This window comes from Dermochelys coriacea, chromosome 9, assembly GCF_009764565.3.
Source record: "Dermochelys coriacea isolate rDerCor1 chromosome 9, rDerCor1.pri.v4, whole genome shotgun sequence".
Classification (NCBI taxonomy): Eukaryota; Metazoa; Chordata; order Testudines; family Dermochelyidae; genus Dermochelys; species Dermochelys coriacea.
Window position 1 is genome coordinate 89,938,475 of NC_050076.1, and position 24,508 is coordinate 89,962,982.

The 24,508-nt window shown below is 41.0% G+C and overlaps 1 protein-coding gene across 6 annotated transcripts in view; it reads right to left on the minus strand.

Annotated features, from left to right (window-relative positions):
• GRIA3 (glutamate ionotropic receptor AMPA type subunit 3) overlaps positions 1–24,508 on the minus strand; it is a 222,117-nt gene that overhangs the window by 92,023 nt on the left and 105,586 nt on the right. For all 6 annotated transcript variants that reach the window (XR_005294793.2, XM_038415652.2, XM_038415654.2 and 3 more), the window contains exons 5-10: positions 17,174–17,227; positions 14,968–15,129; positions 9,186–9,353; positions 3,333–3,437; positions 2,583–2,690; positions 1,146–1,352 (exon numbers count right to left, since the gene is read on the minus strand). Coding sequence is in view for 5 of the 6 variants with exons in the window: in XM_038415652.2 (XP_038271580.1) it covers positions 1,146–1,352; positions 2,583–2,690; positions 3,333–3,437; positions 9,186–9,353; positions 14,968–15,129; positions 17,174–17,227 (804 nt within the window). In the remaining variant the exon portion in view is untranslated. The remainder of the gene's footprint in view (positions 1–1,145; positions 1,353–2,582; positions 2,691–3,332; positions 3,438–9,185; positions 9,354–14,967; positions 15,130–17,173; positions 17,228–24,508) is intronic.

Genomic DNA, 24,508 nt, shown 5'->3' on the forward strand with positions numbered 1-24,508 from the left:
GGTTTAAAATACATACAAGTTTAATGGGCTGGGCAGGCCTGAGTTACTATTTCAACATTCTGAAATCCTAATTGTTTTTTAAATATAGCAACAATAAAACAGTTACCCAGTGTCTTTTGTGCCTATTACTCAAAGTGATGTGCACACGATATGCAAACAGAGAAGTAGCAGCACAATTAACTAGACAGCAGTTGATTGGCTGGTAGCAGATATTTAAAAACTAAATTCAGAGTTTAGGAGAAATAGACCTTGTTGGGGTTGTAATACTCCATAAATGTGGTGATATTAGGCCTGTATCATGAAATATGCCCTGGTGAAAAGGCATAACACATCGGTGCATCTTTTGGCCTGAAGTCAATGGCAAAACTCCCATTGGTTTCCATGTTGCAGGACCAGCCATTTAGGGCCAGGAAAGTTAATGGGAGTTTTGCCATTGACTTGAATGAGAGTAGGATCAAGTCCCTTGGCAGCTTTGGAGATGGAGTTCTTCCAGCGCGGATGGGAGCTTCTGTCCCATCTTTTTACAAGGGGACAGGGCAAATGTCTCCTCATGCAAAGCCAGCTCTGCACTCTTTTCTAGGAGCCAGCACCAGTTTTGCGGGTAGCCTTGTGCAGTCCCAGTGCTCAGAGGAGGGCAAGGATGCGCTCCTGCCTTACATATGCACAAAGAAGGGATGGAAGAGCCTTGTATTCTCTCCTCGCAAACATATGCACCCACATTGTGAAGGGCACAATTCATCCCCTACTGTTCACAAAGATTACAGGGAGAAGGAAGAAATGACTGTCAGCCTGCAAGCAGAAAGCAAGGTGTACACTGGATCAACATGTACAGGTTGTTAGCTTAGGACAAAGCTACAAGAGCAGAAATGTTCTGCTGTGTTTAAGCAAAGTAAATATGTTCACCCCAAAACACTGCATAATGGTTTGCTGAATAATCTAGTTTTGAGCGGCAGTGAAAAAAAACACTCTCCATGCGATGGAACAAAAAACTTTTTTTTTAAACAGACTACAAAATGAGACTAAAAATAAATATCTAGAGATTGTAAAACAAATTTAAACAGAGATTTTTTTATTTTGCAGTTTATTAACATTGTGCATATTTTTTTTAAAAAAGAACATTAAAATGAATGTTAAGTGAAACTTACCCCATAGACTAGTTCACCCACCATGCCATTCCATATCTTAGACTCAGGGTCCCTAGCTCCGTATTTCCCATCTCCAACAATTGACAGTTTGTATTTTATTCCAACATGTTTTGCTATTTCATAAGCTAAGTCTACACAATATCCTTCATATCTCTCATTCCCTTCTAGTTGTTCATGGTTTTTCTTATACATTACATAGGGCGATTCCTTTGAAACAAAAGCAAAGATCAAAAGTCTATGAATATAACACATGCCTTTAAAATATGCAAAATGAGAGCTTTTATTAGCATTATTTTATGTTATTGGCAAATATCAACAATATTTCCTGGGCTGCTCTTATATAGTAATTGGAAAGATATCCAAGTCAGCTTCACATAAACATTCAAGGCTTCCTGGCAAGACAGAATAGTTTAGTTTAAAAATCCTTAGAAGCGCACCTGAAATTCATCAGTGGCCAGATACTGCAAACACATATGCAATTCGCTTTAATCACAGGAGTATTCCCACTAAGGCAATGGGGCTACTCACATGAGTAAAGTTGCAGTCTTTTTTCAGGATCAGGCCTGAATCTCCAGTAGATCAAAGATAAGCACACTATAATAATGCAGTACTCAGCTTATAAAGCAGTGATATACCCAATCCTGCTCCCATTGAAGTCAATGGCAAAATCCCCACTTATTTAAATGGTGCAGGATCAAAGATTTTCAGATGCTAGGATTTTCAAAGAAGCTGGAGGCATTTAGGTGCCCAGCTCCACCGCAGATCACCTACCTCCTGTAGACTTCTTTGAAAATCCCAGCTGAAAGGCTGAGTGTGTCTCACTAAATTATAGTCAAGTAAAATATGATCCTTCTAACAATGTCATGAAACTGACTCATGCTCAGGACAATTGTAACAGGCACCAAGGGCACAAATAATACTGTATTACAGACCATATAAGCAATAGGCTTTAGAACTGACACAGATAACACTGACTATGAGATATAAGAACAGCGTTATTCTCCACAAGCATTGGATGTCTTTACATATTGTCAAAGCATTTCCAATTCACTGTGGGCCAGATTGTGCCATCCTTACTCAATCAACAGGAGCTGTGCCTGAGTGAGGGCTGCAAGATTTGGTCCTACAGCAGTAAGGGCCAGATCCTGCAATCACGTATATACATAAGTAACTTTACTCACGTGAGGAGTTTCATTGAGTTCAAGTAACTGAGAAGAAGGAAAGCACAATATTGAGATCAATGGGACTCCTCCCGTGAGTAAATTTACTCATGTGTGTAAGTGTTGGCAGGATCAAGCCCTCCATACATTTCTGGAGGTTGCTGAGCTTCTCAGTCACTTGAAGTCACACAGCATTCAACACTGGGCCTTCTAATAAATCTCACAATACACGTGTCTTACCACCCAAGCACATACTGACTAAGAACATGCAACTTACCAGGATGGTAGTGACTACTATTGTTCTATTCTCTACAGATGAAGTGTCATTAGACACTTGCTGGTCTAGTGCTGGCACAAATCTTTCATATTCATTCCAGTAACCAGCCTACAAAAGCAGAGAGTGTTACCTAGTTACATATTTTTATAATGATTTTGGTGCATAAAACTGATGCTTAAATAGAGCTGCCCTTTTTATTTTTAAAAAGTGATTTTTATTTAGATTTATTCAAGATACAAACAAATGAATATTGATCTAAAAGTTTTTCTAGGACCCCATAAGTATCTCATCAGCTATTAGCAAGGTCATGGGACACTTTCTTGCCAACATTGGGCTGTGGGAAGGAGGAAATGAAAAGGAATTTAGGAGAGAGGACTGGGCAAAGGGTCTCAGGACACCACTGTAAGAGGAAATCAGAGTTGAGATGTGGCAGGGTAGGAACCTCAGATGTGAAGCCAAGGTGTTTTGCTGTAGGAAGGTATTCAAGGAGTGAAGGGATTCAAGGGCCGGGGGGGGGTGGGGGTGGGCGGTGGAGGGAAGGTTCAGAATAACAAGGGCAGAATGGAACTACATTTCTATAAAATTTCATAACTAAAGAATTAGGGAAGAGGAGAGAGAAATGTAGTAGGAGGGGGATTTATCAGGTTTTATGTCTTCACAACAGTTGTATTACATTGCTTGTTTTCATGACTTTGCAGCAATACATATTTTTTAAGAAGCCCAAGGAGAATACATATTTTGAGAACTTACCTTCCGTGACCCAGTAGCTTTCATTTCATACACATCAATTGTGTAATTTGTTCTGCGTCCATAGGTGTCAAACTGGATATTTCCAGTCATTCCTTGGACTTGTACCTTAAACAGGGAAATAGTAAAACAGTTACATAGAACATTATTTCTATTTTTTCCTTTCGTTTATGTCCTGAAGGAATTTACTATCTCTGTGATCATTTCCATTAATACCTGTGCCCTTTCCAGCGTCCAATAGGGCCATTTACATTCTGTCTACTTAAAATTCCCCAATTCTCCCAGTTTCAACTGTAAACATTATTATTCTTCACTGCCTATGAGCTGATGCAGAGCTGCCACCTTCCATTGCAAGGAAGGCTGTATGTCAGTGCTGAGTGAATCCTGCATATATATTATATACAAGGTCCAATTCTGCCATGTTTATTCACACTTGGTGAAATTCACTCCTTTTTAATGGGCCAACACAGGGTGCATGTACCATTGAAGTGCCACATAAACCCTCACAATTAGGATGCAAGTGATACATACTGCATAAGCCTTGTGCTATAGGGCCAGATCCTGATACTCTTACACTGAGTAGCACCTTATTCCACAATTTAGACCTGATGAAGTCAATATGAGTGAAGATATCAGACTCCAGCCTCATTAGATGAAGAGTGGCAGAATTATGTCTATACCTTGTAAAGAGATTGAGCTTTTCTAGATGGATGATGCTATATAAATGTAAGTCGTTACCATTATTTACTCTCAGTAATAATTTTGAAGGAAGTATGAAGTACTTTGTTTCAAAGGAAAATAAATCTTTCTTGTTTCCCTAGTATTAAAGGAGGAGATACTTCAATTCATCACTTATCAATCCTGACAAGCTAAGACAGTAAAGGTAACTGTCAGAAACTTCAGTAGGGATAATTTATGTTAAATTTTAGGAAAATTTTATAGCGGTAATAAGAGTTGGGTGATAGAACAATCTGCTGTAGAATCATAGTCACTTGAGATGTTCAAAGCTAGTCACTGATCTGCCAAAGATGGTTTTGAGATGATGCGATCGATCTTGTCATGATGCACAGGGATGGATCACATAATACAGTAAAATCCCTTTGCCCCAGATTTATTTGGTGGGCCAAATTCAGAGGTGATGTATAAAGAGTGTAAATTATGTGTCTGTAGTGGATGTGAGTCAATGTTAGAGTAATTTGTGATTTGATTGGACTGGAAGAAGATGCAATTGCATCATCCTTGACTTTCTTAGGTTCAGCTCAACTCATTATGATTCCAAACTTTATTGAACTGTTATTGCAAACATAGAAATCGTAGAAGTCCTGATTCACCCATCCAGGCCTATTCAGCATGTGCTTAACTTCAGGCATATGCTAATTCCATTTATTTAAATGGGATTTAAGCATGTGCTTAAAGTTAATGTCATGTGCTTAAAGTCATGGAGGATAGGTCCATCAATGGCTATTAGCCAAGATAGTCAGGGAACACAACCCCATGCTTTGGGTGACCTTAAACCTCTCACTACCAGAAGATTGGACTGAATGACAGAGGATGAATTACGCAATAACTGCCCTGTTCTGTTCATTCCCTCTAAAGCATCTGGCACTGGCCACTGTCAGAAGACCATATACTGGGCTAGATGGGCCATTGGTCTGACCCAATATGGCCATTCTCAGTGTTCTATGTTCTTTCCTGAATCAGGGCCAGAGTAAATCCATTTCAAGTTTAGGAAAACATTAAGGTTTATGTTTGCTCAAAATGTTGATAATCCATCTGCTGAGGATACATCTAATCCATAAGGATTAAATAGGCACTGGTGTCACTAGCAAGGAACTATGGTCTGTTTTTGTAGAACAGTATGTCTGAAGGGAAGGTAATAAGAGTAGCTACTGAGCACTTGATCCCCACTAACTTCAGATTTTGTTTGTTGGTTTTTTTACTTATATGGGAATGGAGCACTTTGCAGGATCAGGCCTTGTTACAGGTAGGAGAAAGAGAAACAAGAAAGCTGGGTGCTTCTGGGATCAGAGGAATGTGGAGGCAATCACAAATGAAGTGATTATTTATAACACATAAACTTTAAGGCCGGATGGGACAATCGTGGTCATCTAGTTTGACCTCCTACACATTGCAGGCAGCAGAACCTCACCTCTCCTGTAATAGACCTGTAATGTCTGGGTGAGTTACTGAATTCATGATTTAAAGACTTACAGTTACAGAGAATCCGCTATTTATTCTAGTTTATACCAACAAGAGATTCATGCCCCATGCTGTAGAGGAAGGTGAAAACCCCCCAGCATCTTTGCCAATTCCTTCCCAACCCCAAATACTGTGATTGGTTGAATCCTGAGCTCGTTGGCAAGACCCACCAGCCAGACCCCTGGGAAAGAATTCTCTGTAGTAATTCAGAGCCCTTCCCATCTAGTGTCCCATCTCCAGCCACTGGGGACTTTTGCTATGAACAGTTGCAGATGGGCCAAATGCTATCATACGCAGTGTCTTCATATCACCCACTCCATAAATTTATCAAGCTCAGTCTTGAAGCCAGTTAGGGTTTTTTGCCCCCACTGCTGCCCTTGGGAGGCTGTTCCAGAACTTCACTCCTCTGATGGTTAGAAAGCTTCATTTAATTTGAAGCCTAAATTTGTTGATGGCCAGTTTATAGCCATTTGTTCTTGTGTCCATATTGGCACTTAACTCCTCTCCCTCTCTGGTATTTGTCGCTCTGATGTATTTATATAAAGCAATCATATCTCCTCTCAGCCTTTGTTTGCTTAGGCTAAACAAGCCAAGCTCCTTGAGTCTCCTCTCGTACAGTAGGTTTTCCATTCCTCCGATCATCCTAGTAGCCCTTCTCTGCATCTGTTCCAGTCTGAATTCATCTGTCTTAAACATGAGAGATCAGAATTGCACACAGTATTCTAGATGAGGTCTCACCAGGGCCTTGTATAATGGCAATAACACTTTCCTATTTCGACTGGATATACCTTGCCTGATGCATTCTAGGATTGCATTAGCCTTTTTATGGCTGCATCACATTGGCAGCTCATAGTCATCCTGTGATTAAAACATTCAGGTCTTTCTCCTCCTCTGTTGCTTCCAATTGATACATCCTTAGCTTAGAGCAAAAATTCTTGTGGTTAGTCTCTAAGTGCATGACCATGCATTTTTCCCTATTAAATTTCATCCCATTTCTATTACTCCAGTTTTCAAGGTCATTCAGATCTTCTATGATATTTCGGTCCTCCTCTGTTTTGGCAATACCATCCAACTTTGTGTCATCTGCAAATTTTATTAGCACACTCCCACTTTTTGTGTTAAGGTCATGAATAAAAATGTTAAAAAAGATTGGTACCAAGACCAGTCCCTGAGGAACTCCACTAGTAACCTCCCTCCAGCCTGACATTTCACTTTTCAATACGACCCATTGTAGTCTCCCCTTTAACCAGTTTCTTAGCCACCCTTCACTTCTCATCTTAATCCCCATCTTCTACAATTTAACTAATAATTTCTCATGTGGAACTGTATCAGATGCTTTACTGAAATCCAGATAGATTAGATCTACTGCACTTTGTCTAAAAAATCAGTTATCTTCACAAAGAAAGAGATCCAGTTGGTCTGGCATGATCTGCATTTTGTAAAACCATGTTGTATTTTCTCCCAATTACCTTTTACCTCTATGCCTTAACCGCTTTCTCTTTCAAAATTTGTTCCACGACCTTGCATACAATTGAGGTCAAATTAACGGGCCTGTAGTTTCCCAGATCACTTCCCCCCCCCAACCCTTTCTTAAAAATAGGTACTCTATTAGCAATTCTCCAGTCATAGGATATAAACTCTAAGTTTACGGATTCATTAAAAATCCTTGCTGTTGGGCTTGCAATTTCATATGCCAGTTCCTTTAATGTTCAGGTCAGTTGTTGTCCACTTATCGGACACTTTAGGTTTAAATTCAGGGGAGGAAATACAGACTTGAATAGTTTTTCAAAGATGAAATTGGCTCTGAATCTTATGAATCTTTTATTAAAGTGGGAGCCTTTTACCAACCAACATTTGGATATTTTTTACCTTTCTCAAGCAGGGTGTGTCTTGTTGCACTGTTTGTATTCCCGTTCAAGCCCTGTTGATGTAAGCACGTTGGGATCTTTTTTGAAGGGTTTAGGTATCACTTCCAATTAAGTTCTAACTGACACTACAGATCTTTTAACTGTTATGAAGGTTGAAATTAATTAACTTATCTTCAAAAGTGTGTAATGCTACGTTAATGAAACTACAGTTAGGACATTTGTTAGGGAACTGACACAGTGATATAAGACAGGTTTCAGAGTAGCAGCCGTGTTAGTCTGTATTCGTAAAAAGAAAAGGAGTACTTGTGGCACCTTAGAGACTAACAAATGTATTAGAGCATAAGCTTTCGTGAGCTACAGCTCACTTCATCGGATGCATTAGGTGGAAAATACAGAGTGTAATTACACTCTGTATTTTCCACCTAATGCATCCGATGAAGTGAGCTGTAGCTCACGAAAGCCTATGCTCAAATACATTTGTTAGTCTCTAAGGTGCCACAAGTACTCCTTTTCTTTTTAGTGATATAAGAAGTGTTCTGACAGGGAGAGACTGAACCATGTCTCTCATTCTATGAGAGAGGGAATTAAGCTTTTGATCTGATCCTTCCAATTTGGCAAATTTGAAAAAGCAATAATTAAGCCAAGTGAATGAAGATTAATCTAGGGGTCCTTTTTATATCATGCGGCCTTAATTCCAATCTTACTCACTTCAGTTTTACACCAGTGTAACTTCACTGAAACCAGTGCAGTTATTCCTGATTTCTACTGGTCCAAGTCTGAGCAAAATCAGATCCTATGTATCTGGTAGGTTTCCATTCACTTTTATACCCCCAAATCAGTTCAATACAAAAGGGAAAGAAAGACAAACAAAACCACAGGGATTTGATCAATACTAGATCTGATGCAATAACTAATGGATAGCACTACGGATTGGCCAAACAGGCAGTAATCAAGTTGGAAATAGGGTTATGTTAGGGTTCAGAGAGCAGGTGTGAGGCAAAATGCAGGGCTAAGGTTCAGGCTGATGCAGAAATCCTGCAATCTGTTAACATCGTAGATCATACTATTTGTGCAACTTTTAGAAAAAAAACAGAAGCTGATTTTTGACTGGTGTGATATATAGATAAATATACACAGGTACATATGCTCATAATATATATGTGGTTTACAATATACTGCCTGAGGACAAACTGTTCACCCAGTTCTGTTTTATTTTGGGCCACATTTTTGACCTCAACCTCGCCTCAGAATATGTTCGCAAAGCTTTTAACACCGCCATTTGCAGAGATGCTAGTATACAGTACAGTGGGCACTGTGTCACATTGGCTAGCTATTACAGTTGATGCCCAGTTGTCGCTTTTTAATTCCTATGAACACTGAATTCTAGAAGACAAATTTTTGGCATGGGGAAGAGGACACGTGTGTAACATACTGAACATGTCAGATGGCCCTTGATTGGATGGGATGTCAGACCACTCTCGTGTTTGTTATTACCCTGTTTACTGGCCTGGGTACAGGATAGTCATTGTTAGCTTCAGCACCAAGGCCTTGTGCTTATGGAGTAGAAGGATCTGAGTTCTGCTCCATTTGGCATGGACAGAGTCCTTACAAGTGCATTTGTTGCAAAGCTGCACATGCAGATTTACAGGTAGCTTTTGAAAGTTGCTTCATTCATTGTGACCTTGAAAAATGGTGCTCAGGAGATACTCAGCCTTTGTTGTTGTTTTAAAGATATATGTTGTAAAAATGCGATACTCCTGTTCAATAGGTTAGGTACGTTTGCCCTTACCATTTTCAGTGCTCTTTCTATATCGATTCCTTGGCTCCAGGGCACTGCAGGGTTTGCTAGGCAGTCTCCAGCACTACCTCTCCTGGAAACATCAACACGCTGTCTTCGGAGGTAGCGGAAAGCCTCTGCTATGACTAGTATTGCATCATGGGTCAGGGCAGACGTATACTAAAATTGATGCAAATAAAATAATTGTGACAAACTGCTCTCTGGAAATTGCCTCAGGTTTAAAAAGGTCAATTATTTCTCCCCATTAAAATGTTTTTTAGAGCAGCAACAATTTCACCCCCACCCCTAATGTCACATCATTTAACAATTACATATATTTAAAGTAAGAAATTTAAAATGTTATGATTTTCTACAGTATATAGAAAAATAGTTTATAGTTCTGTAAAGTACTGACAGATTTAATTGGGCAGCTGCCTATCTAAAGCAGGTTGATGAAGAAGACCTATAATGCAATGCTAGACCATGTTGTAACCAACTGCAACTTACAACTCATATTTGAGTTTTGCTTGGATTTATTTTTAAAATGAGCTAACCAACTCAAAGAGCTAGGAGTAATTTAAAATTAACATTAATTGTTTCTGTCTGGCCCATGTTTCTGATTAGCTAGGATCCTTGGCCAGCCACAAATTGGTTGACTTTTCTTACCAAAAAACCCAGCCCCAAAACAACCTCACCCTCACTACTTCCTTATATTGTACAAAACGACAATCATTACTTAGGTTATAAATCTGATATCATGCCCAATGCATAAGCAACAAATGTCTTTAGAAGACGTTTCTGTATTTTTTCATATCCATTGATTCATATGAAAATTCTACTTCGCTAGAGACTGGCCCACCCTCTGGACACCGAGATATTAATTTCTGGTTATGCACTCCAGATGAGCATAGGATTTAGAGTACTTTGTGTGCACAGGATCAGCATTACATTTAAATACTGTATATAGAGTTCCACTGTAATCTTGAAAAATTGAATCTTGCAAACATCTGTAGGACCTTATTTTGACGCTGCTGCATCATTAGATCCCATCCTCTTTCTATAGTACTTGTGTGTAAATGAGTGAGAAATATTTGACTTCCAAAAAGAATCTAGTGCATGTATGCACATTCCGGAATGCTCACCTGTCTCCTGGTACTTTGCAAACCTTACTTACGGCATGATGATTTAGACCCCCTTGCATCCCATTTGACTTACATTGTTGTGAAAACAAACAAACACCACCCATGCACAAGTTGGAAGGATGGAATCTTGGATTTCAATCGCATTTTTAGCTGCTCTCCTACAGGACATGAGTAAATCCTATTACTTCAATGGCAGTTACTTCTATCCTGTAGGGGAGAATAAAACCCCAGGTGGCCACTACATTGAAAAATGTTTTTGCTCTTATGGTGGGAGGCTGCCCATTTTGATAATAAACATGTAAAACATATGGTAATGTTTACAAAACTGCAAGGGGTGTGTGTGTTTATGCCTGCAGATCCAGAGAAACACACCTGATTAAAAAAAACAAAGCACAACTAGTGTCAGGAAAAAGTTTTTTTGTGCCAGCCATTCTTCCCAAGTTTTAAATTATGGTCTTGTTTATAAACACTTGACTGCCTTGTCCTTTTCATGGTGAGATCATCTTTACGGCTGTGATTAGCTGGGTGCAGCTGCTTATTTCAATCCTTGTCTACCTCACCTTTTTTTCCTGTGGTTCTGGCATTGCAGTGCTCTCTCTCTCTCTAATACATTAACAAATATTACACGACACATTCCACATAACAACACAAAATCAGATATTTTAAAAAGATATTTATTATTGCATGAAAAAAAATCTTGTAATAGCTTTCCAATCTAACACTACATAAAGCCTGCAAGGCGATAATTTTTTTCAGTAGACTGGATCAATTGTCAGTAACCCTAATGCAGTCCCTTCCAAGTTATGCCAAAAGAGCTATCTAATTTTCTGCTTTATTCGAATTCTACTTACAAATGCATGAGCAGGCAAGGAAAAAGAAAAGAAAGAGAGGGAGAAAAGGGAAAGGCTGATAAAATACAGAATAAATTAAACATCAGGGCTTTAATCTCTAGGTAATTTTATTCCCTAATCAAAAATATTGTACATCCATTTTTTAAGTATGCTTTTTGACTGATTGATAAATACTGTGCAAGTTTCTATAATGAGCAGTAGACTTGTACAAAGGTAATGCAATCTCTGTGTTTTACCATCTATCTAAGATTATTTTTAAAGGATAGAGAATAACCTTTTCCTCAATGTAAATTGCTTTTGACTGGATTAAAATATGCCTAGGGTAACATCATATATTTCTGAGCTTTAAGACTAGTATGATACTTCCCTTTACTCCTGTATCTTCTAGTAAGCTCCTCTAAAGTGACTGGTGCTCCTGGCTCTGTAATTAATAGGGGACATCAGGGTTAGCCCTGTTTTGTGGGACACTGGCTAGCTACCCCACATGGACTCTTCAGTGGCAGTGTGACTGTGTCAGATAGAGGCATGCAGGGGCCCTTCATGATAGGCGAAATCCTGCTGTTGGGGTGTATCTTCGAGTAGTTTGGTGTCAGTTTGAAATGAAATGGTTAGATGGAGCTGGTAAAACAGCAGAGATCATTAGGTTTCTTAGGGAAGAAGTATCTATTTCATTAATATAAAATGCAGTAAAGGATTAAGAAATTTATTTCCTTGTAAAAATTAAGGAGAAGACAGAAGAACAGCTTCAGCTATAAGATGATTGGTAGACAGGTTTAGCATCCGTCCTATAAGGTTAATATAGGTGTGAGGATGAGCTTCCCCCAAGGAGATTTGCTTTGAAGTGACAGACTTTGAGGCCTCCTCTGTTGGTCCAATTGTGCTACATTGAAATAGATACTTCTTCCCTAAGAAACCTAATGATCTCTGCTGTTTTACCAGCTCCATCTAACCATTTCATTTCAAACTGACACCAAACTACTCGAAGATACACCCCAACAGCAGGATTTCGCCTATCATGAAGGGCCCCTGCATGCCTCTATCTGACACAGTCACACTGCCACTGAAGAGTCCATGTGGGGTAGCTAGCCAGTGTCCCACAAAACAGGGCTGGCAGTTCTGTACATGTCACCAATTGATCCCCTTCGTTCTCCATGTTACCACGTCCCTTCAGCAGGCTTGGCAGAGTAGTCTAGGTGAGGTAAGCTGGAGAAAATCCCACACAGACTCCTGGGAGGGTCCCAGGACATGTGAGTAGGCACAGTAGAGGAGGCCTAACCATTGGAGGAGGAGGGAGAAGAGGAAGAGAAAGGGAGAAAGGAAGAGCATGATGATAATACTAAGTACTTCGTTTAGCCCTTTTTGATTTCAAACATTGACTGATGAACCCTAACAAAATCCTCTGCTGGGGAGGTAAGTGAATATCATCACCTCCATTTTACAGGTGGGGAAGAAAACGAAGAGACAGAGAAAATCAGGGAGGGGTATTAACAGGTTGTGATTCTGTTACTAGCAAAACCCTTTTTAGTCCATTATATGAGGGTAAGTTTTAGCACATCTAAGACATGCTGTACAGCTATGTCCTGGGACCCTCCCAGGAGTCTGTGTGGGATTTTCTCCAGCTTACCTCACCTAGACTACTCTGCCAAGCCTGCTGAAGGGACGTGGTAACATGGAGAACGAAGGGGATCAATTGGTGACATGTACAGAACTGCCATACATGTTTAAGAAGGGAAATAGTGGATGGAGGTTTCCTGATACATCGGTAAAAAGGGTGAAAACCGTAATGTGCCCCAGCAAGTCTGTGGTAAAGGGGGAATCATTCCGATTCCTTGACAGCCCAAACTACCATGGCTATGGTTCCAAGTCATCATGAAGCAGATTGCACTTCACATCCAAGTGGCACTGGGTAGTCAACAACCCAGTAGCAAATATACCTTAAAGGAACTTTAATGCTTTTTACTACCCCTCATGCTCTACTAGACCTTATTCAACAGGGTGCAATATCACCCCATCTAGCTATGGACACAAGTTGTTAAACTGAAGACACCCCGCTTATCCAGACACGTGCAATACAAGTACAAACAGAGATTCTGATAACCAAGCTGCGTCTCCTGTACCTTTTACGCTCACTAACAATGCAGTGCTCAGCTGGAAGTCTATCTTTGGTTTTGACGGGCTTTGTATCCCAAAATCAATTTATTTGTCTGATATGCAGCAGTGCAAGTACGGCGGTATGGTCTGGTACGCCATACCAGCAAGATATTTATAGCCGGTATGGCGTACCGTAAAGACACAGGAGGAGCCAGCAGCCCCTCCGGCAGCTGTACCGCCCCCAATCCCCACCCCCCACAGCCCTATCCTGCGGCCGAGGAGATGCAGCTGTGTGGAAGGGCAGGGGGCGGAGCTGGAATGGTAGATCCATGCCAGAGGAGCTGCTGGGGTGGGACGGCCCACGTTCTGCTCCTTTCTCCGCTGGGGTTCCGAAGTCTCTGGTGCAGCAGGAGGAGGACAGAGCCCCTCTCAGGTAACGTGGGATGGCTCATGAGGAGGGGACAGGAAGAGCGTGGGGGCCCCAGGCTGCGGGTGGGGCGGGGAGGAGTCACATGGAGGGCCATATGAGGAAGTCATGTCTCCCCCCTTAGCTGGTGGCCCCCAGTACTGGTAAGAAATGGATTCTACTTGCACTGCTGCTGGTATGACAAGGTGCTAAATAACCATGCATTTAGTGGGTAGCCTGCATTGAATCTGTAAGAACTCTCTGATCTGTGACAGCACTGCCAGTTCGTGGCACATGGTTCTTTAGTGAATGTTGTTTGTAGATACTTTGCCAAGACAAACATTACCTGTACAGTGAAGAATTGGAAGAAATGGTGTTATTGGGTTTTTTTGACAACCACGAAGAAGGATTTTATTGTAGAAGATACCTGGGCAACTATTAAGATCACTTGTGTATGAGATTCCACAGTAGAGCAATAGCAACCACTAAGGCATCTTAAACACAAATGGAGTCAAGTTAACAGCATCACACAAGTTGTGCGCTTGCTTGAGGAGTCAACCATCAGTAAAGACGGGACGTTAAATAGTCCTTTACATAAGGCAAAAGGAAAATAAAAAAGACATGGCAAATGCTCATTGCAAATGTTCATTCCTGAGGAGAAACACCTCTCGCTGGGTGAGACATAATTGAAGATAAGTGTGTAGACAATGTAAAAACAGGCTCCTACCCACCTCAGCCTGTGCATAGATATATTTATGTACAATCATGTTCATGTTTATATTATGTGCCTCAACACAGCAGGTAAAAACAGAGAAAATAGTTCGTAGACGTCTAATAGCAAAAACCCTAGCACGCGTAACAGTGTATTTTCTTATAAGGGCAATTGGCTGTATGGAGTTATTGGGGCTCCATTCCCTAATGGAAATATTGGGAGGGGCTCATGGTGGCCCCATCATGAGTCCAATCCTACATCATTCTGCAACTGGAATTGCCCAGTGCTACGTAGTTTGGACCCAAATCTATACTTTCATACAATAAAGGGATGTTTTTCAGTCCTCTCTAACTGAGGTCAGTGGCAGTGTTACATGTGGAATAACTGCAGGATGGGACTCTTTGCCTCAGAATCCACCATTATGTGTTTATTTCATGTTTCCAGCTAACAATCTCTCTCTCTTTTTGTCTGGCAGTGAGTGTTCTGACTCATACTGAGCAGAGAAAATCCATATACGTATATATTTAAAAATGAATCCGATTTTTGCTAAACACAATGCAAAAGGCTTCCATCACTGTCAACAAAATTTTACCTTTAATGGAGAGTTCTTCGCTTCAGGGAACTCCCTTTCATCCAGTCTAATCCAGCGTTGTAGAAACTGTTGAACCATTGGGTTTTCATTGTTAACAATCTGGAATCCAGTAACATTGGCGCCTCCATGCATTACTCTCTCCAGCATAATATCTGTAAAACCCTGGAAGAATATGTGCAGAAAACAAGAATCAGTGTCATATGAAGTGTCTGCAACTTGGCTCAGTTTTAAAGACAAACATTCTGGTAAGATGCTATTTTTTAATCTTTGGCTAGTTTAGCACAAAAGAAACTGATGGAAGTTCCCTGCCGCTAGTAGAAGATACCCTATCTAGGGAACAATCTCTTGCAACAGTAAATTGTAGTACTGGAATAAAATGGAATTTGGAAACACATGGATTCCAGACCTTTGTGATGGAACACTGGCTTGTTCCAATGTGGCAAAGTTTCCATGTGATCCAAAACACACCAAAAAGGGTACACAATATTACACATAAAGCTCAGAAGAAGAGGACTGATTGGTATATGGGTTAATGAATTACTCAGACTCTTTTGTTAAAATATGTAGCGTCAGATGATAACTGGTGTTTCATATACTGCATGCTGGATAATAATGTGAAAGGATTCCATGATTGTAAAACTAAACTACCTCTTTCTTAAGAGAACTATTTACAGAGATGCTGCATCTGCAGGTAGCATTCTAGCTACGTGCATTCCCAATAGCTTCTCAGTGCCTCTTCCAAACTCTTTCCTTTTGCAACCTGTACTCCTCCCTCCACGTTCCATGCAGCTTGCTACAGATGGTTTTTGCACCTTGTGCATGTGTTAAAGGTTGGGGGTAAAGGGGAGATGGGGTGCAAGGAGCCTTCTTGATGCTTCTGCTGAAGAGTCAGCCACTATTAACACCCTTGAGGTGCAAACCACACCAAAAGAGGTGGAGAAAGTTGGGGCCTGGTTCCAATACCTCCTTTGCACCAGCCAGCAGAGCAGGAAATGCTTTAGAGTCCCCCTTTTTTAGGAGAGAGTGCCAAGAAGCTCTGTGACTCAGAGACATGATGCCCCTTGTTGTTCTCACTGCTGTGTTGTGGCAAAGCATGATCCTCACACCAGACAGAGCAGTGTTAATTGTCACAATATTTACCTTAATGTTTCACTTTCAAGCCTTGTGGGCCTGATTCTCCACTGCTCTATGCCTCATATTGTCATTTACTCCTGCGCAAAGTGGACATAGAAAGCAAGTTGATTAGGTAGCAGTTTGCAGTCACCTTGCAGAAGTGTAAATGGCTATGCGTGGCACAAGGTAGTAGCAATTTAAGCCCACTGTTTTTTGGTTTATGAAAAGTACACTGTAGTCAGTTTGAATAGGATCAGTTCCATAATGCACGACACATTTTAAAGCCGCACAGTATTTATAATGAAAATGGCATTTTAAAATTCATGTAACCTGCTTTAATCATACACAGAAAAAATCATTATAGAGACTCTTCTACAAAGTAGGATTACTAACTAGAAAGTGTGATATGACTTTAGAAGAACATTTTCCACACACAGAAGCTAAAAATGACTCTTTCTGCAGGATCAACTACATTATAATCCTTTTCTACAGCATGTCTAGCTGATGGCTTTTCAAAAATATCAAAGAAATATCTGAAAAGTCAGTTATAGAGTGTGGAGAAGTGTATTTTTAATATGGATATAATGTGGTCCTCTGCCTGGTCAATGAATATGTATAAAGTACTAACTCTGCAATGAGGTTCTACCTATATAAAGCCAATGAGTTGTTAAACAGTCTGGCTACTTTTCTAGATGGAATTACAAATTTTAATTTGGTTCTTTATATCACTTGTATTATGTACAAATAAAATGTAATTATTTTTATAGTGTTTACATTTAAAATCTGTTATACAGAAGATTAGTATTATCTAGTGAGTTATTTAAGAGGATATAAATTAGCGGAGAACATATAATTGAATTGTTATTTTTAAATTAGTAAAGGATACGAACTTCTTAGACCCAAAAACAAAGACTGTGTAATTGAGTAGAAATTACTATTATATACCAGTTCTAGTATTTACTGAAGTCATTTCTCAAAGTCCAGGCACTCCTTTATGCATTACCTTCTTAGCTGATTAAAGCTGACACAACCTAAATAGAATATATTACCCTCTAAAACTTAGTTATACTTCTGCTGATGAAAAAGTTCTTACCAGGTTAGCTAGCATGTAGTGATAACCTCTGGAATGTTTACCAAGGATTACAACCTGTGTGTAGAAGAAATAACATGCATCACTTAATGTAAGAGAATGAGTCTCAACAAGCATAAGGAAAAAACCAAAAATGATGAACATTTTAGGAACACAGGACCCACTTCAATTCAAATTAATGGCAAAATCTCATTGTCTTCATTGGAGGCTGAATTAGGCCCATATACTGTCCACTTAGGGTGACCAGATGTCCTGATTTTATAGGGACAGTCCCAATATTCAGGGCTTTGTCTTTTTAGGCACCTATTACCTCCCACCCCAGTCCCGATTTTTCACATTTGCTATATGGTCATTCCTATGCCCACTACTTGGTTTATTAATAATTCGTGCAACTGGGACCTAGCTCGTAGCTACCGGAAGCTTTTGTGAGGCCCTTATGTGAAAGTCCCCCAACCAGCTCTGTCTCTATCAGCAATCTCCCCTTCATCTTAGCTAACCCCTGCGTCCAAGCAGCTAACTGGGGAGAGGTAGGAATTCTCTGACCGAGTGGGGTGCAGAGCAGATGGGAATTGCAGAACCAACAGGTTACTAGAGAGAATATAATTGAGAGCTCAAGAAGAGATGAGGCCACAGTAGAATCATGTGGCCTATGTAGCCACTCAGGAGTCCAGTTCAAAATGGTCAGTAGGAACTGTCAGAAATAAGGAAAGCAGAATTGGACCAATGGCCTCCAGAGGCTTAACAGTAGCACAGACAAATCCTATCATAAATGGATAAGTACATTGCTAACTGAACATGGGAAATAATTTTTTAACTAGCAGTTATTTATGGATTCCAGTCTTAGAAAGAATTATTTCACTTCTTCAAAGAAAAAAATTCTCATAGGAAAATTTTATCAAACAACTGTTCTTCTCTGTGTGATTTAAGCCAGCTTCATTTTATTAGATTTCTTGGTGTTATTTCTTGCTAGAAGAGACAGGAATAATATTTGCCATCTGCTGTTTGAGTGACCACTAGTCACACAAAGATCCTGGTTGTGCGTTTTTTCAGTGCAGTCATTTCTCTGAGTAAAAAGTGAGCATGTTCATATTTCCCTTGCCTGTACTATGCCCACTCTGTTCTCAGACAACAGCAAGCTGCAGCTGGTAGTCTGGAACCTCTGAAGTTGTTATAAAGTGACAGACTTGATGCCTTATTTGTGGGAAAGGGGAACGCAGGTGTGAGAGAGGTAAGGCAAGGCAGTTTTGCCAGCATCATTATCAACACTCAGCATCAGCTACAATCAGGAAGGGAAACAGAGGAGAAAAGCAAAGATTAGCAAAGGGGAAAGGGAAAGCCGTGCAGCCAAAGAAGGCACCCAGGAGCTCATGGTGGTTTGAAATGCAGAGTGGTTTGAGGTGCTGCAACAGCTGAGTTTTGCCAGTGAGGCTTAAGCTTCTCTCTTTCACCAGGGGAACGTGCAAGGGCAAAGCCCTACCACCATAAATGAGAGCAAAGCACACCCAGCGTGCAATGGGGAATCCTAACTCTGGCAAAGTCATCTTGGCTTTCATAGCATCTCCCCTGTCAAACTTTGGTATCCACTTAATTATATCTGCTCAGTAAATAGATAACACTCTATTTCCTGACACACTTTTTAGTTGGCTCCTGTATACTTTGCTCCTCGTTTGTGGAGAACATTAGGGATATATGAAACAATCCATCAGCTGACTTTGTGCTGATTAAAATGTCACTATCACAATTATACCACAGCAGGGCACAAATCAAACCAAGGAGCTTCCTGCTACATGACTACGTGTCTTTGGGAAAGCTGGTCCCGACATTTCAACATTGGGTGCCTGCAGTTAGGCTCCTAAGGTTATATTTAATCACTTAAGTAAAGGTGGCCCAATTTTCAGAGGTGCTGAGAACCCCCAATTCCCACTGACTCCCACTGCAGTTGTGCAAGCATAGACAAGGCGAGAACTGGCCTGTATGTCTAGGTCTGAATTCTGGTGATGCACAGGGGACAAAGAGGATGCAGCCAGATAAAAAAGCCCCATGCAGGCACCTCTATGTGCAAGTGGAGCAGTTTGGCAGACAGTGTGGTACACAAGAAAACAATAGGAAATGCACCATAAGCTGAAGGGTTGTGATATGTAGGGAAAAAAGGAGGGTTACTAGGTCCTACCCCTGTCTGGCAAGCCAGACACACAAGCCAGCCCTGATACCACTTGGCGCATGCAGAGAAAGGAAGCAAAGCACTCTCCATGTTCAGAGGTACTGAAACAATGGGGATACTGAGAGCCATTGAACCAAACTGTAAACCCAGGATATCATGGAAACCACTTTTGTGGTAGCACCCCTAGTTCCAGCACCTACGCCCATGTTGAATCACTAGTAATAAAAATTGTGCAGGTCAGATTGTAACTTTGCAATTCCACCTGTGCAAACCCATTGTCTTCAGATTATAACCTCAGCAACAGCAATGCAACCCCGTAGTCTTCAGGAAGGATTTGATCCTGAAATTACAAGTGAGTTCGTTCTGTTGGTTATGCAGGATAGAATCAAGCTCACTATCCTTTAGTTTTGTTGTGCTAACAGGAGTAACAAGTAGCCAACACTTACATTTGTCGCTATACAAATCAGCTGTAGCACTGACTACACACAGGGACCAGCTCTGTTGAGTAAGAAGGTGCCACTTTTAAACATATCCTTTTCAGAGTAGACTCAACCGTTAAATGGAACTATCCTGCATGCCACATTATCACAACTCTCCGGCTTCTGTATGAATGACAGATAAAGGATCCAGACGCAAACTCTAGAAGACATCTTTCCAAAAATTCCACTTATCTCCTTGATAAGCTCAACGGATATTTGAGTCGATGCCTTTAGATATACTGCTGGGCCAGTTACAATACTTGATTGAATTATTAAATTCCCAGTTGCCTCTTTGGACTTCCTTGTCCTTAATAGGATTCATTTCTTTTAACTTCATGTTTAATTCTGAGGAATTTGCATACTTCCAACAATTTGAAAATAAATTGCTAGACAGATCCTCTTGAGAACTGTGTGTACGCTCTATTGGTAGAAAACATCTGCTTTTCTGCACTCACATTTGTTTTCTATGGAAATGTGCATGCTCCCCTTAAATGCATTTGGCATACATGCTATTTGCATACTAAATTCTCTGTATTTTGAATTTTACATTAACAGAGGTGATTTACTTTTGAAAGGTTAGAGGCAAAGGATTTTACACTTGTAAACCAAGAGCAACATTCTTTGACATTTTATGCTTAGTAATATTTGAGGCTCTCTTTTTTTTTGACCAGAAATGTGTATATTTCTGAAGAGACACACCATGGCACTAAAAGCCATATTTTGCCCTTGAACTCATGCACGGGGGTTCCAGTGAAGTCAACAGGAATGTAGCAACTAGGAAACATAGGATGATGGCGCTGCAAAGCAGGGCACTACAACTCCCATCAGCCCCTTCCCCACTGCACTTCCCTTTCCCCCAGCCAGCAGACCTGAGGTCCATCTAGTCCAGTAACCTGTCTCCATTAATGGCCAGAAATAATTCTGATTGCCCTAAAAAACGGCCAAACTGCTTAATTCAAGCATTAGTTTACAAAGCAGTTTCCAGAAGAAACCCCGCTAATATTTATATTCAGACATTATCCAAGCATGTCAGATTATAATTAGATATTAATAATGCTTTTAAAACTCAGCACAGGTGCTAGCCTAACCCTAAACAAGCATATCCCCTCAGCAAACATTACAGCAATTTGAATGAAGAGAAGAGTTGCTGGATTAGCAAGAATAGTAGAACCAATCACACACATCAGTGTGGCTCCTAAGGGAGTAAAAGAATGGATTAAGCTTTTCATGAAGAAGGAAAGCAGGAGTATAACAAATAAATCTCATCAACTGCTGATATATTGTGGCGCTTATATAGGAAGGAGGATATTGAATGCTGGCACTGAATAGAATGTTAGGATTACAGGACAAGGATTTCACTGAATTACATGTCTTTGGGATGTTTCACTTCCTAGACTTAATAATGCTTTCACCTTGAGTGAAAGGAACACAAAGAAGATTTGATACTGAACAAAGGAGGAGGAGAGGGGGGAAAATTGGTTAGAAAAAGTCATGAATAATTCAAAATTCTGATCCTACCTAATTTTATCTTGTAGGTAGAAAGACTATTTCAGGTTTAACATACTGTCACAACAAAGGTTTGTTTTTTATAATTAACCCTTAAAATATGTCACCAGTTAATAAGCACAAAAACCTAAAAGTGTCCTAATTAAAATGTCCTTGGCTTTAGAATAAACATCTCAAGCTATTGGGCAGGACCTGATGTTGTTTATGCTGAGTAGAGTCTTGGATTATGTACCATTTTTGAGCGATTACATCTGCCTTACAAGTTGCTAGTCACTCACTTGCCTGGGGTGAATACTTTTTTTTGAATGGGTACATAAAACATTATTTGTTTATAATTATTATCAATCACCATGGTAACAAGGAGGTAAGTACAGGTTGTATCTGGGCCGGTAAATTTTCAGTGCAATTTTCCAAGATGAATACAGAGATTAGCTAAATTTGCTGTATTTGTTCCATGTTGAATTGCAACAAAACCACTTGGTGTTTCTCTAACAATAATGATGAAAAAAGCATGCTGTTATGATTATGTGGCTACACAAATCAACTAGGTTTGAGAGAGTAGCATAGTTCCAAAGAAAAAACTCACCAAAAAGCCCTGACTTCCTTTTCAGGCAGGTGGCGCTCTTCAGACAGTACAATACGTCCTGTCTAGATGGAATGTGATATACATTGCAGCTTCATGTGTTTCAGCACTAACAAATCATTTTGTGCAACAATGGTATTATTTAGAGATATGGAACTAAATGGGAATAGTGGAGCTGAAACCCCCATACTACAGGGAAGTTCACACCCAGAGCTGACCTTTACAGGCATCTCTTGGGAATGAGTTGAACTGGAACAACATGGGGAGGATTCTGAGGAAGGTCAGTGTTTGTTCTCAGAAAGAACATCTCTCAAATTGTCACTATCATGGTATGCACGTCTGGGAGTGCAAGAAGAAGATGGGGGCAGCAATGTCATTTTTTGTATTAGCCTGAAACTGACTCTCTTACTCTTGGGCCTTTTCTACACTAGGAGTTGAGGTCGAATTTAGCAGCGTTAAATCGATTTAACCCTGCACCCATCCACATGACGAAGCCCTTTTTTCGACTTAAAGGGCTCTTAAAATCGATTTCTTTACTCCACCCGCGACAAGGGGATTAGCGCTGAAATCGGCCTTGTCGGGTCGAATTTGGGGTAGTGTGGACACAATTCAACGGTATTGGCCTCTGGGAGCTATCCCAGAGTGCTCATTGGGACCGCTCTGGACAGCACTCTCAACTCAGATGCACTCGCCACGTAGACAGGAAAAGGCCCTCGAACTTTTGAATCTCATTTCCTGTTTGGCCAGTGTGGCAATCTGCAGGTGAGTGCAGAGTTCATCAGCAGATTTGACCATGCAGAGCTCATCAGCAGAGGTGACCATGAGGACCATCAGCAGAGGTGACCATCATGGAGTCCCAGAATCGCAAAAGAGCTCCAGCATGGACCGAACGGAGGTATGGAATCTGATCGCTGTATGGGGACAGGAATCAGTGCTGTCAGAACTCTGTTCCAGTTTTCAAAATGCCAAAACATTTGTCAAAATCTCCCAGGACATGAAGGACAGAGGCCATAACAGGGACCCGAAGCAGTGCCGTGTGAAACTTAAGGAGCTGATGCAAGCCTACCAGAAAACCAGAGAGGTGAACGGCCGCTCTGGGTCAGAGCCCAAAACATGCCGCTTCTATGATAAGGCTGCCTCCCGGACCCGCCAGGTGGAGAAGGGACCTCTGGTGAGTGTAACTTTTTAAATAGTATACATGATTTAAAAGCAAGCGTGTTTAATGATTAATTTGCCCTGGCATTCGAGGCCAGTACAGCTACTGGAAAAGTTTCTTAATGTGGCTGGGGATGGAGCAGAAATCCTCCAGGGACATCTCCATAAAGCTCTCCTGGATGTATTCCAAAAGCCTTTGCAAAAGGTTTCTGGGGAGGGCAGCCTTATTCCATCCACTATGGTAGGACAGTTTACCACGCCAGGCCAGTAGCACGTAGTTGGGAATCATTGCAGAACAAAGCATTGTAGTGTATGTTTGCTGGCATTCAAACAACATCTGTTCTTTCTCTCTCTGTGATATCCTCAGGAGAGTGATATCATTCATGGTCACCTGGTTTAAATAGGGTGCTTTTCTTAAGGGGACATTCAGAGGTGGCCGTTTCTGCTGGGCTGTTTGCCTGTGGTTGAACAGAAATGTTCCCCACTGTTAGCCACATGTTGTGGGGAAGGGGGAGGGCCGAGGGGTTAGCCACGCGGTGGGGGGAAGCAAAATGGGACCTTGTAACGAAAGCACATGTGCTATGTATGTAATGTTAACAGCAAGGTTTACCGTGAAAGAGTGTACCCATTGTTCTATAAAATGTGTCTTTTTAAATACCACTGTCCCTTTTTTTCCTCCACCAGCTGCATGTGTTTCAAGGATCACTGTACCTTCTCCTTCCCAGAGGCTAGCAAAGATGAGAAGGCAAAAAAAACGCAGTCACGATGAAATGTTCTCTGACCTCATGCTGTCCTCCCACACTGACAGAGCACAGACGAATGCGTGGAGGCAGACAATGTCAGAGTGCAGAAAAGCACAAAATGAATGCAAGGAGAAGTGGTGGGCTGAAGAGAGGGCTGAAGATGATAGGTGGCGGCAGCATGATGAGAGGAGGCAGGATTCAATGCTGAGGTTGCTGGAGGATCAAACTAATATGCTCCAGCGTATGGTTGAGCTGCAGGAACACAGACCACCACTACAGCCCCGCCCTCCTCCCCAAGTTCCATAGCCTCCTCACCCAGACACTCAAGAACGTGGTGGGGGGGGCCCTCTGGCCACCCAGCCACTCCACCCCAGAGGATTGCCCAAGCAACAGAAGGCTGGCATTCAATAAGTTTTACATTTTTTAAGTTTTTAAGATTTAAAGTGCAGTGTGGCCTTGTCCTTCCCTCCTCCCCCACACCTCCCAGGCTACCTTGGCAGTATCCCCCTATTTGTGTGATGAATTAATAAAGAATGCATGAATGTGAAGCAACAATGACTTTATTGCCTCTGCAAGCAGTGATCGAAGGGAGGTGGGGAGGGTTAGCTTACAGGGAAGTAGAGTGAACCAAGAGGTGGGGGGTTTAATCAAGGAGAAACAAACAGAACTTTCACACCGTAGCCTGGCCAGTCATGAAACTGGTTTTCAAAG